The following is a 14,284-nucleotide window of genomic DNA, read 5'->3' on the forward strand; positions in this document are numbered from 1 at the left end:
TAAAAATCATTATACTGAAAATTTATTAAAATTAATCTCATTCTTTGATGTAGACGTATTCTAAATTAACTTAAAAAAAAGACACATTCTACATTAGTGACGCGGCAAAATCAATAATTGAATCAATAAATCCTATATATATATATATACTTTCGATAGGTAAACCAAAAAGTTAAAAAGTCAACGTGAGACCGCGCGAGGTTTAAAGATAAAATAGTACAATTATTGATGATAAAATAATAGGTAGAAATGAATGAGGGTAGCAAGATCTGACTTGTGTGCCTATAAAAGCCAGTGCAAAACACAACTTGAACATCTCCAGCCAAAAGAAGAGAAGTGAGAGTATATATATATATAAAAGTGCTAGCTGAAGGAAGATGTCTGGAGAAGCAGATCGAACGAGCATTGAGGAAGAGATGGACACAGGAAAGGAGACTGCAGAGAAGAACCTGAAGCTCAAAGACCGAAAGGTATCATGGGCAAAGCTACGCCGCGTAGATTCTCTCAATTTAGAAGCTGGAAGAGTTTCTACGGTTGCTCACAACCCCTACCAGGTACTCCATACACGTTAACTAACCCTTGTATATATTCGATCATGCCCATATAATTGGCATCTTAATTACTATGACAGATGGGTTGGAGGACGACGCTGATCTTAGCATTTCAAAGCATAGGGGTGGTATACGGTGATATTGGTACATCACCACTTTATGTGTATGCAAGCACCTTCACTAAAAAAATTAACAACAATGATGACATTCTTGGCGTCTTGTCTCTCATCATCTATACCATCGTGCTCATACCTTTGCTTAAATATGTCTTCATCGTATTGTGGGCCAACGACAACGGCAACGGTACGTTCTAAAAATTAACCAACCTTCCTTCTTCTACCTTTGGTTTGCTAGACGGCCTTTATATTTTCTCGATTAATCTTTTCTAAAGTATAGTTTTGTTTTTACTCATAGATATGTTTCCAAATTTATAATAATACATTAATACTATTAACTATTCCTTTTTCAACTACTACCTTATTCCCTTTTAAATGCCGTTTCACATTGAGCTATTTTTTTTAGTCATTATGCATTGATACCATCCATTTATTAATTTTGTTTATAATTTTTTTTACTTTTTGTTTGGTGTTTTTTTAATTATATTTTTTATGTACAAAATTCAAACACCACTTTAGTAATTTACTAAGAAATTCAAGTCCAATTTCATATTTTTTTATACTGATCCAATTTCATATTATGGTAGAGTAATTAAAGATACGATTAATATTTTCATTAAAATTGTTATGTTATTTCATATTAATTATATCCTCTGTTTATTTTATTGATTAATTTTCTGATATGTATTTTTTTTATTTCTTTATATTTTAAGAGTATTATTGATAAAATAATAATTAATATTTTTTTAAAATTTTAAAACAATAAATAAAAATTCTAATTAAATAATTGACGCTTATATGAAAATATTATCTTTACCTCATTTTTGAATACTTTCAAAGTTTCAAATTTCAATACCCATCATAAAAATTATAATTACTCTGCCGTCTCAAAACATGTATCACATTTGAGAAAAAAATCATTTCAAAATAAAATATCATATATAAATTTTCAAAATAATATGAATTATTTTTTTTCTGTAATAGGTCTAATAAATTTCACTTTAGCTTTTGAATATAATAATAATACTAAAGTTACTTTTATAAAATTGTTATTCTGTTTCATATATTTATTAGTTTTTTTGGTACGTGTAAAGTAACCTTGAGTGACACTTGAAAGAATGAATACTTAAAAAATCATGCAATACTTACCCGTAGCTTAGAATATTAGTTAAAAAACTAAAAAATGAAGATTTTGATTAGGAATTGTAAGTTGTATTGTAAATTACTTATTTTACGCTCATTTATGATTTTCATTATAAATATTTTCTTCTGATACCAAAAATTAAAATTAGTTTTAATATAATTAAAAATATTAACTGCGTTTATTAATTATAAATAAAAAATGAAAGAAAGTAAAGCTTTGTAAAAATGAAAGAAAGTAAAGCTTTGTAAAAATGAAAGAAAGTAAAGCTTTGTAGCCATATAACAAATCAGATTGATTTGCTTTGGAATTGGTGTCAAATTTGTCCTTTTGGTAAACCTGGATCCGTTCTTGATTTTATCAAAAGCATTAACTTATTGTCGTTTATATAGGTTGTTATTTGTTTTTCTGTCTTCTTTTATTTGATGTTTTGCAAATATCTCATTTTAATTATCATTATACAATATTAATAAAATATTAAAAAAATTACCATCTTATAAATTATTTATTGTATGTAGTGAGAAAATAAAATAAAAAACAAGTATAGACAAAAAATCTAATTAATGTAAAAGATAAAGAATATCAGGGTGTATTTGCTACATACTACACTATGTGTTTAATGAATAGCATAAATAAAATAATATATAATTTATTAAAACATTTTTTGAATATTAATTATTTTAATATAATTTATATTATTATATATTATGGGAATTCAAAATATGACATGATAATTTGATACAAGGTTTTTTTGATTAATAAATAATTAAGTTTTTGTCATATTCTCATCTATTTAATTTGTTTTGTCTCACAATTTCTTTTTAAATCAAATGTGGAACACACATATTTAAATTGTCTAGAATAATAATTTTTGGCAAATCAAACTGTTAGGAAATTGTATAATAATTTTTATGAAATACTAGTATAAAATATTACTCTCTTCGATCTTTATTACAAGAATTAATTAACTAATTATCCTAAATAAAAAAATTAGTCAATTTAATTGAGATGATTAAATTTTTCATAAACTAATATTTGTTTTTCAAAATTACTCCTGTAAACAAAATTTACAAACACATACACTCTTTATGCCGCGCTATTCTCTTTATCATATATATTTCTTAAGAATTTAATGAATTATGTTTTTCTCAATTGTGATTTCATTGACTTTAATTAACAATATTTTAAAAAAAAATAATTAATGCATAAAATAATTTAAATTAAACCTTATAAAAATCCAGAGTCACACTTTTTACTTAAATCTTATAATAAGGATCGAAAACTTTAATACTGTGTATCACAGAGAAGTGTGAAAATGAATGAATATGTGAGGAGTGTAAAGAGATGAAAAAGAGTGAAAGGTAAAAATATTTGGTTGGAGTGAAAGAGAATTTACAAAATAATAATAATAATAATAGCACCACTAATAAGTTTTTGTGTATATAGGTGGAGCGTTTGCACTCTATTCGCTAATCTGTAGGCATATAAAGATGAGTTTGATTCCAAATCAAGAACCAGAGGACAGGGAGCTTTCTAACTACAAACTTGAAACACCGTCTACTGAGTTTAAACGAGCCCAGAAACTAAAGCAGAAGCTTGAGGGCAGTCATGTTGCGCGGGTTGTGCTTATTCTTCTAGCTATAGTGGGAACTTCCATGGTCATAGGAGACGGGATTCTTACACCGTCAATCTCAGGTTTCAAAATTAATTATGTGTATTTGTCCCATTTTCTATTTATATTCGCTTCATAAATTTCACATCAATTTAAATAATTTCTTTCACCAGCTAAAGAAACATTGGTAACGATTTCACACTAGAACAAATTTAATCTGCGCGTGTGAAAAAATAAACGATTAAAGGAATGACGTAAAACAAAAATTATTTGTAAAATTAAATATTCTCCATTGGCTTCACACTATTATATTGTTTAATGTGTGTGCAGTCCTTTCTGCGGTCAGTGGGATCAGTACATCTTTAGGTCAAGGTACGTAAATAAAATGTCTTTATTTCTTTCCCTTTTAATAGTAAGAGCAATAAAATTTGTTATAAGTTGACATGTCATTTTTAGTGTGTGCGCGTTTCTTTCTTTTTCTTTTTCTTTTCTCCAGATGCTGTTGTGGGGATCACTATAGCAATCTTGGCAGTCCTATTTTATGTGCAACGATTTGGTACAGATAAAGTGGGGTTCGCATTCGCTCCAATAATTTTGGTGTGGTTTTTATTCATTGGTGGAATTGGCCTTTACAATTTATTTAAATATGACATTGGCGTATTACGTGCTTTTAATCCAAAATATATATATGATTACTTCAAACGGAACGGCAAGGAAGGATGGATATCACTTGGTGGAGTCTTTTTGTGCATAACAGGTGACTAGCATCTATTCTAAATTTTCTTAATTAAATTGTATCAACCTTTAATTCTAACTAAGATACATATAATCTTAGGATCCGAGGCCATGTTTGCTGACTTGGGTCACTTTAATGTACGATCCATTCAAGTAAGTAATAAATATATCCTTGTAAAACGCAAACATATACTTTCAGTTTTGGGAATATATATGCTGAAAAAAATTTAATGTTACATTGTACACATAATTAATTTTATTTACATTATTGTTATACATTCATTATATATTTATATTTGCTGCACACAATTGGTTCTTCTGCGACCTCATCATTTCGTTCCCTGTAGACATTGTGGTCAATTCCTGCATTGTTTAGTTGCTCTTAAATTGATCATACATTATAATGTGTTGCAGATTAGCTTTTCTTGCATCACATTTCCTGCAATAGTGGCTGCATATATTGGGCAAGCAGCATTTCTACGGAAGTTCCCTGAGAAAGTGGCCAATACTTTCTATGATAGTATACCGGGTAAGTTGTTTAATTTTAAAGAGCAAGATGATCATTAACGAGTGGAAGTTCGTTTGATTAGTAAAGCTCAATTAATCAATTGATTTTTCCCCCTATATTAATTGTGAATAATGCAGATCCCTTATATTGGCCAACATTTGTTGTTGCTGTTGCTGCTGCCATTATAGCTAGCCAGGCAATGATTTCGGGAGCATTCTCTATTATATCTCAGGCCCTAAGTCTAGGTTGTTTCCCAAGAGTTAGGGTAGTGCACACTTCCATTAAACATCAGGGTCAGGTGTATATTCCTGAGGTCAACTACATGTTCATGATTGCATGTATTGTGGTCTGTGCTGCCTTCAAGACCACAGAAAAGATTAGCCATGCATATGGTAATAAATCCTTAATGTCTATCTTTCTATATATTTATTACCAGTTTGAGGAATTTAAAGAATCTACTACAGTACTACATGAGAGGCTAAAAAATTAGTAGTAGGAGTACTAGTGCTAATTAACTCAAACTAACAAAGCATGACAAGTGGTGTATGTTTGATTGGATGTGTGCAGGGATTGCAGTTATTGGTGATATGATGATCACAACAACACTAGTTTCGCTAATAATGCTTGTTTTGTGGAAAAAGAGTCTGTGGCGAGTGGGTCTGTTCTTTTTGGGATTCGGTTTCGTTGAGATTGTTTATTTCTCTTCTCAACTAACCAAGTTTACAGGAGGAGGGTATCTTCCAATAGTATCAGCTATGTTCTTGACGGCAGTGATGGGAATCTGGCATTATGTGCACAAAGAAAGATACATGTTTGAATTGAAAAACAAGGTTTCGAGTGCGTATTTGAATGAACTGGCCAACAACCCAGACGTAAGGAGAGTGCCCGGAATAGGACTTCTGTACTCAGAGCTAGTACAAGGCATTCCTCCCATATTCCAACACTTAATAGACAACATACCATCTATCCATTCAATTATTGTGTTTGTCTCCATCAAGGCAATTCCTGTTAGTAGAGTTGCATCAGAGGAGCGCTTTTTGTTTCGGCAGGTGGAGCCGAGAGATTACAGAGTTTTTCGTTGTGTTGTGAGGCATGGTTACAATGACGTGCTTGAGGATCCTGCAGAGTTTGAGTCACACTTGATACAAAATCTCAAGGCATTCGTTCAACATGAGAACTATATGCTCGAGGTTGATGGAACTGAACACGCATCAGCTGAGACTGAGATGATAGCAGCAGTAGGTAAGGGTTCTTCCAACAGAATAATCCCAGATCAAGCTGCAGCCTCATCCGACTCCATTCGATCATTGGGGGCCAGTGCGACCAAGTCATCCTCTTTCATTTCCCCACCCATCCAGGGAGCTGAAGACGAAATCAAATTCATAGACAAAGCATTGGAGAAGGGCGTCGTCTATATGCTAGCAGAAGCAGAGGTAGTTGCTCACCCATCTTCCTCCATCTTGAATAAGATTGTTGTCAACTATGTTTATAGCTTCTTCAGAAAGAACTTTAGACAAGGCCAGAATTCCATGGCAATCCAACGCAACAGACTTCTCAAGGTTGGAATGACTTATGAAATATGACCTCGATTTCCAGTAGTTTCACTGTCCATACATAAAAATAAAGAAATATGTACTTTGCTTGAATTTTGTATCTTTTCCACCAAATCATGCAAGTTATAAGTTATGTTCAAGAAAAAGCCTTCGCTCCAATAAGCCTTCAAAACTTTCCAAAATATAAGCAATCCCAATGCCCAACATCATCGGAGTCGGAGCTAGACACTTTCACAGAAAGTGCCAACTTTGAATCATTTATGTGTATTGATACTTTTTTTATTTTTTAAACTAAACAAAGCTCATTTCATTGCATTAAATATGGTATCATGGATACAAGTTGGCAAAATAATAAAAAACTTGGGTGCTAGCTAGCATATAATTTTGACGTCTTAGCTAAATGAGTTACAAAATTAGCTAGCCTGTATTTGCATGTTCTAAGAATGGCATCAACCATTGTTTTGCTTTCCATCTCAATAATAACCTTTCGAAGTCCAAGCAATTGAATGAAAAGGTAGAATATTATATCTTCGAAACAGGGCGCCTTAGCAAAGAAAAAAAAATCCCGTCATCTCGAATACAAATTCCCACTCCATACTCCAAAAACAGCAGCAACATCTATATTGCACTTGAAATACGTATTGATACTTTTCTTTTATTTTTATCTTTTTTTTTTATCACATCAAATATGATTTTTTTTTCTTTTTTGTCGTAGGTATAGATTAGCACATGAGGTGTCCAAAAAATATTTGCCTAAACTAATCAATGAATCACAACATCTTGGGTAATTTTGTGTGTACCCAAAATTCAGTCAAATCTCATGATCTCAAATATTAATTTATCTTTAAAAAACTATTAATTGATTTATTGAATAGTAATTAAATAAGAGAAAGATTATGATAAGTGATCTAGATTTCAGGCCAACTTGTTTAAACTAAAAAAATTAATTATAAAAATCATTTTTTAAAAGTGTTTTTTTAAAAGCACATAAGAGTTTTTTTTAAAAAAAAACTAGGAAACTATTTTTCTTAAAAAATATTTATTTTATTAAATAAACTACTTTTGATTTAAACTACTTACTTTTAAAACTAGTTATTTTATTTAATTAACCACATTTAAAAAAAAAAAAAAAAAGCTTATTGTACTTTTTTAAGGATACTTTTTTTCTTTTTTATTCATTACAAATATGATATTCCTTGCATAAAACTTTTTATTTTTAGTTCTTTAAATTATGTCACTTTTTATTATAGTCATCAATAATATTATTATGATGACGTGACATTTTTGATGATGTTATCTTTTATTGATGTAACAATTAATGATATCATCATTTTATAATGTAGCATGATCATAATGATATCACTATTAATCACGCTTAATATTTTTAAAATTGAATTGATGATTGAATTGGAAAAGATACTGATTAAGATTTAATGATTTAATTGTAATTGAAATGTGGTTGAATCAATTTTATTTTTTAATATTATATAATATTTTAAGTAATAAACTAATACAGAGTTGTAAAAAATTAGAATCCAAAAAATTATAAATTAATATAAATAACTAAATAATATGTTTTGATCATAAGAAAAATTAATAATATTTAAAAAAATAATTGATATTTATGTGGAATATTTTTAGTATTTATTTTTATTTATTTTAAAAATATTTTAAACTAAAAAAACAAAAAAAATTGAAACGAATCGGTTCAACACCGGTTATTTATACTGGTTCAACACCAATTTAAGACCAGTTTTCATCAGTCTTGAAATGCCCAATTTTTTGGAGTTTTTACACCAATCATCAAACTGATTTTAAAAACATTGGTCACACCAACACTCAATGAAATCTAGCAATGATATTGACTAAGACTAAAAAAAACAAATTTTACAAAATGAAATCTTGCAATAATATGGACTAAAACTAAAAAAAAACTTTAAAGGACTATAACTAAAAATTTTCTATTTTACAGGACTAAATTGATATTTAAGCTATTTTTAAATATATCTAGTTTTCCTATTTTATTTAATTTTTAAAATACTTTTATGTTAATTAAATTAAGTTTATATAACATTTTTTCTATAAATATACTCTTTTATTAGATGAGATGATTATTTTTTTGAATTTTTTTTTTCACTAGATAACTTCTGGTTCAATTACCTAAAAAAACTTCTGATTCAAAAGAAGTTTTTAATTTTAAAAAATAAAATTAACAAACTTTTACTTGATTTTATAAGCTTTTATTTTTTAACTTTATCTCAGTGGAAAAAAATCTGGGTCAAACATATTTTTAATTGGAGATGAATTCAGAATATCCCGGTTGAATCACAAGAGACTCAACTCGAGACTTGCTCATCACATGAATTAGCTCATCACTATTTTTTATTTGTGTAACTAAGCTCTACAAGTTGGAGAACAAGTCAAAGTTCATAATTTGACCTTACCTAGAACAACATCATCCACTAGTGATTATTTTGCTTGAGTCAAGTGGGACCAAAGACATTTGCATACTTTGACTCCAACTTGAGATTAAATGTTAGTTGCTAATGTTAAAGCAAATGCATATTTAAAATTTGAACTTGACACCAGAAGTTAAATTAGAACAATCTAAATTCAAAAAGTTCATATGTTTATGGCACATAGACAAATGCATATTTAAAATTCGAAATTAATACCATTAGTTAAATTAGAATAATTTAATATCAAATAATTCATATATTCGTGGTACATACTAATTTGTGATTAAATAATAATATAAATTACACCATGGATTCTAACTAAATTTTTTTAAAGTTTATATAAATTTATTTTTACTAATTCTTATATAATTTTTAAAAAATGAAAATAATGTAACATCTTTAACTAAAATGTACAAATAAAATAGAAATTGTATTTTACGAACTAATCTTCCGAATATTATTCATTCACATCCATATTACAAGGAGAGTAGATAACAAATTAGCAGATAAAAGAGTGGATTTCAAAAGTAGGATGAGAAGTGTTCACAATGTCAAACTTTGCCGTGCATATCAGTTATGTTTTTTATGATTAAGACATTAAGTATAACATGAGTTGCTCTGCATCCGCAGAAACAACCATGAAAAAAAAAACAAGAGAAGCGCCGGTAACAAAACAGAGAGATACTGCTGATCTGAGCCACTCATTTCTCGGTGCAAGATCACAGATAAACTCTATTAAAAAAAAATTAGCTCCATTTCACGCTTCCTCTTAATCGTTTGTATATCCTTGGCTTCTTGATTGGATCTGGGGCAAAATAAATGGTTAGTTTGCAAATTTATTATCTTTGCAAGACTTACAATAACATGTACCAAAGACACAACACAAGTCAAGGAGTGTTTTCTGAAGGTTACCTGACAGGCAAAGAAAGAGCAGTTGAAAATTGAGGTGGATTTAAATCTCTAAAACAATATCTGCAACAAGAAAAAAGATTTGGTTAATGTGTGGCAAGTTAAGAAGGGTCAGTATGATATGAAGTTACATACATTCAGAATCAGTCTTGACCCATTTACAGCCATCATCATTTTCAGCTTCATCCTCCTTTGGCATCTTCCTGTCCTCGAGGCGCTTCTTGAGGGACAATGCCCGAGAAGAATGTTGGGAGTTTATTTTCTTGTGAAGAATTATCCTTAAAAGCTGTATACAATATTACATTACATTACATTAATGTCTCAATTAGTTAGGCAGACGCACATATACACATCAAATGGACCGCGTACCTTCTCCATTCTTGATTCTTGGAGCTGAAGGGTGTCTTTAAGGCTCGGTGCTGGAGCAAATCCACTTCTACAAACAAACATCTTCTTCAGCAAAAATGAAATTGATTTCTTCCCAATTGCTTTCTTGCTGTTATTTGCACAAATCTCTTTGAATTTACCAAGTATGACACTAAGTGTCTTTTCAATATCTTCTTCTTCTTCTTTTTCTCTTTCTTCTTCATCTTTATCTTTGTCTTCTGAATCACTGCAAAGTACATTACTGATTCTCCTATCAACCTCCAAGCTTGATGGACAATTGAGAAATCTGTCCAGAGGAAGCTCAGCAATTTCCTTTTCCACATTGGGTTTTTGTCTCAACAGTTTAGTTAACTCTTTTTGTAGTTTCCCGATTTCTTCAGGAGTGAAGTCTGCTATTTCCTCTGACGAGGATGGATCCTCTCTGAGAATGTGCTTCTCTGTCTTTTCTTTTACTTCATTGCTATTTCCAAATGTACCAATGGCTAGTAAACCATCAGGCCAATCGCTGAATTCTTCACGAGGCTCTTGCTTTGCATCATCTGCGCAATTCCAAATGACAACATTTTTCAATTCTCACAAGAAGGGACGCTATCCTAGTCCTAGAGTTGAACAAATTCAGGGGAAAAAAAAACACCCTTTGCCCAGGGGATCACGAATCAATCACTACATTATGTTTTGGAGGCACACCCGAATTATAAATTATAACTTGCAGCAAGCTAATTTGTCTGGAAAAAGGGAGCTGCTTTATCAAATCAGCATTTCTTAATATATATGAAAATTAATTCCTAGGGGATATAAATAATTAGGATGATCATACAATGCATGAAGATTAACATAAAACAAAAATAAAGACATTTAAATACGATAAGACATTATTTAGCCAGTGTTTCCATAGTAAAAAATAAAATTAAAAATATTAATTATAAAGAAAATAGATAGTATTTTAAATAGTTAAAAACTATTAAAAATTCTTGATTGAAATAGAAAATATTAAATGCAAAAGTAAGAGTATTTTCATATTTTAAGAATTATAAGGTTCTAGATATTTTCTTTAGTTAGGAAACATCAATCTCTTAAATTAATTTTAATATTTTGGTAGATTAATCCTCCTCTAGGTCAAGTGATATCCTGAGTTAAAAAAAATCTTCCTCAGATAGTTAAAAATAATAAATTATTTTGAATTAAAAGATATTTAAACCTAAAAGCATGAATTAACAGAATCCATGGGATAAATTCAATGTTATTCCTAAAAGTTTTTTTAAGGATTAAAGTTTAGTGAGACAATGTTCGGACCCTAAACTAAATACTTCTTCTTAACATTGGAAGAGATCAACTCTTTCTATTAGATATAGTCTCTATTAGTTCTCAAAATCCAATCTTGTTCTATACTTTGAATATTTAATACTAATATAATATTGAGTGGATCTAGATTAATGAGTTAAATGTGAATAATTATAAATTTTTTATACTTGTTTTTTTTTTATCTTTATGGATTTTTTTCCTAATATAATATTTGATTTGTATTTACTCGATTTGAGTTTATGTAAGATTATATGGATGATAATTCTTCTTTTTTACTCTTTCTTCTTCTTCATTTGTCCTTCTACAAAGATTATATATACATAGATTTTTTTTGAGAGAAATATATATATAGATATTTGTTAACGTACTTTCACTTATTTTTTAGTTAAAATAAGTTAGCTAATATATTTTAAGATAATCAATCTTTAGTTATAACTTATTTTAATTTTAACAAATGCTTGTAGGTTTTTGTTGGCATATTCCTACTTATTATTTAGTTAGAGTACGTTAATAAATCATCTTTGTATGTGTAGGAGGGTATAAGAAAAATAGAAAAAAAAAATGTGAGATAAGATACTTGATTGTATAAAGAAATGAAATTATAAAAATATTATATAAAAATTATTAAATGAAAATAATAACTGATTATATTATATAACTTAATTATGATTATAGTATTTTTTTTTTGAAGAGGTTATGATAAACTCCTACACTATAGGAAAGTTAATTAGTACATTAATCTAAGAAGAAAAAGTCAAATGATAAGGAAAAATATCATATATGTGGCAACTTAGATCCTAAACATTCCACTGAAATATAACACCTTTTTTTATAATTAGAATAGGATAATTTTTATTGTACTCTTTAATTTGAAAAATTCTTCTAAAGATATGTTTATAAACAAAATAAAAAAAATCAAACTAATTATATGTTACATTATATATGATGTTAATTATTTTATGTTCAAAATTATAGTATTGGAGTTATATGTAATCTAGCTATGGATCGTTATGATTTAGGATGTGCGATGAAAAGATAAAAATTGTTAGGAGGAAAAAGATATACACATATAGAGTGCATTTACAAATAATTAAGATCTCCTTGCTGGATTCGTGCCTTTCTTAATAGATCTGATCGCACGTTCATGCAAGCAAAGATGATTTAGTTTCGTCATATCCAACACCGAAGCACAAAAAAGGTCAAAAGCTAACATCTTACAAAAACAAGCCAAAACATGTGTGAACTAAAATTCTGAAATATATAATTAACCTTTCTTCTTGAGGTACTTTGAAAATTAATTAATACACAAATCATTCCCAAGTATGCATCTAAAAGTCTAAACTTTTACAACGATATGACTTTATTCTCTGGCAATTGACATGTAAAAGAATCCACCCCACTCCCCTTTTTATAACATAAGAATCTACTTATGACGTAAGTAAAATAAGCAACACAAGAAAACATATATATGTTAGTCTCTCTATGTTTCTATATATTTCTTTCATCGTTTCCTTCAAATTAAAGACAGAAGCTCGTGTGTGTTTCAGGCAACGAATATTCTTACATCCGTATTACTAGAAAAATCATGCATTAACTCAGGGAGAAACAAAAGAAAAATAAATGAAGTGGAAAACTTACGAGTAGTTGTATATGTGTTTGGTTTTCTGTTATCTTGTTTTCCACCAATTTTGTTTTGCATCCAGCTGAGGAACTGTAAATGACAAGAGCATAAAAAATTATGGTGGTGTGAATAACGTGAACTAATGTAAGATAACAGTGTGTTTCTTCGATCTCTCTTTGGGAGAGAGGAGACTTGCCTTCATTATGAGAGCAGGGAAGAATGAATGAATAAATGGGCTTAGAGACGCCTAGTGTGGAACTATCAGCAAGTTAGGGGAAAAAATATATATAAGGCGTGAGGAGAAAAGGTGGTTGGAAGAGCCAGATGAGGGAAGTGTAAAAAAAGGAGGTACTTTTTAACGAAGTGAAATTCTCTGTGGTCAGATCTTGGAAACCAATGACTATGAGGACTGAGCTTTGAGACTAGAAAACTGAGATGGGAATTTGATGAATTTCATGGCCAAATTGACCGTAGCCTGATATGATCTATGATATCGCTTTTGGATCACGGACTAATTTACCGGCTCTCTCTCCCTTTCCAATCTCTGTCTCTGTATCTCACCACTCTTTCCCCTTTTAGAGTAGAGTAGTATTTCTTTAGATATATATATATATATATATATAGCTATCCATCATCTAATATACTTTTCTAATAATTTTTTTTGTTAGTTGAAATTTATGGACAAATAAACTCACATACTTTTATAATTTTAAACAATAATTTATACCCTTGCCCCCACACATATCTACTTGTATATAGATTGATTATAGTATAACATAAAAGACATTCTCCTCCTACATTCTTGTTACTTCGTAATTCATTCGACCTTTCATCCTTTATCAATAACACGTGGGTGAGAATATTGTTACGGGGTATGATTCTAAGCAGGAGTATTGTGTCATCTATTTGACCATTAGATCACAAAAAGTTCGATCTTGATAAGATTGGAGTGCTAAATGGGGAACTAATCTCTATACAATCGTAATACTATATATCAGAGAGTCTTGGCGGGAAATTCATTAAAGAGAGTATATAAATGTTTTAGCAAGCTTTTTTTTTTTTCTAACTTGAAGGTTTATATTCAATTTTAAATGAAAATTAAACAAGCAGATTAGGATGTCAATTGAAAAGGAATGGCTACGGAACCATGTCAAATTGCAAAACGATCGAACACACAAAAACTTAAAGCTATAAATATGCATGGTTTTTCTATTATATATAAACTTAAGTCCCACACGACTAGAACTTTACTCAAATTCGTACAACGAAGCAGTTGCGCGCGTAGTCTAGTTTTTGTCGGTTTGGTTGCATATCAGAAATGTACTACTGGCAGTCTAGCGCGCACCCATGGCATTAATATGGTTAGATTTGTGGAGAAGCCGCCGGGTAA

The 14,284-nt window shown here is 29.7% G+C and overlaps 2 protein-coding genes across 2 annotated transcripts; one reads left to right on the forward strand and one right to left on the reverse strand.

Annotated features, from left to right (window-relative positions):
- The first annotated feature begins 303 nt into the window (after window positions 1–303).
- LOC100814313 (potassium transporter 5) lies at window positions 304–6,536 on the forward strand. Its single transcript, XM_003553762.5, has 9 exons — window positions 304–554; window positions 632–854; window positions 3,255–3,503; window positions 3,751–3,792; window positions 3,917–4,177; window positions 4,256–4,308; window positions 4,570–4,684; window positions 4,801–5,055; window positions 5,231–6,536. The coding sequence occupies exons 1-9, from the start codon at window positions 378–380 to the stop codon at window positions 6,244–6,246; spliced, it is 2,391 nt and encodes a 796-aa protein (XP_003553810.1). The 5' UTR covers window positions 304–377; the 3' UTR covers window positions 6,247–6,536.
- Window positions 6,537–9,162: 2,626 nt separating this feature from the next.
- Window positions 9,163–13,591, reverse strand: LOC100814844 (protein NEGATIVE GRAVITROPIC RESPONSE OF ROOTS). Its single transcript, XM_041012791.1, has 5 exons — window positions 12,912–13,591; window positions 9,954–10,510; window positions 9,720–9,870; window positions 9,588–9,647; window positions 9,163–9,480 (listed from the first exon to the last, which is right to left on the reverse strand). The coding sequence occupies exons 1-4, from the start codon at window positions 12,970–12,972 to the stop codon at window positions 9,628–9,630; spliced, it is 789 nt and encodes a 262-aa protein (XP_040868725.1). The 5' UTR covers window positions 12,973–13,591; the 3' UTR covers window positions 9,163–9,480; window positions 9,588–9,627.
- Window positions 13,592–14,284: the final 693 nt, after the last annotated feature.

Source organism: Glycine max, chromosome 19 (assembly GCF_000004515.6).
Source record: "Glycine max cultivar Williams 82 chromosome 19, Glycine_max_v4.0, whole genome shotgun sequence".
NCBI classification, from domain to species: Eukaryota; Viridiplantae; Streptophyta; class Magnoliopsida; order Fabales; family Fabaceae; genus Glycine; species Glycine max.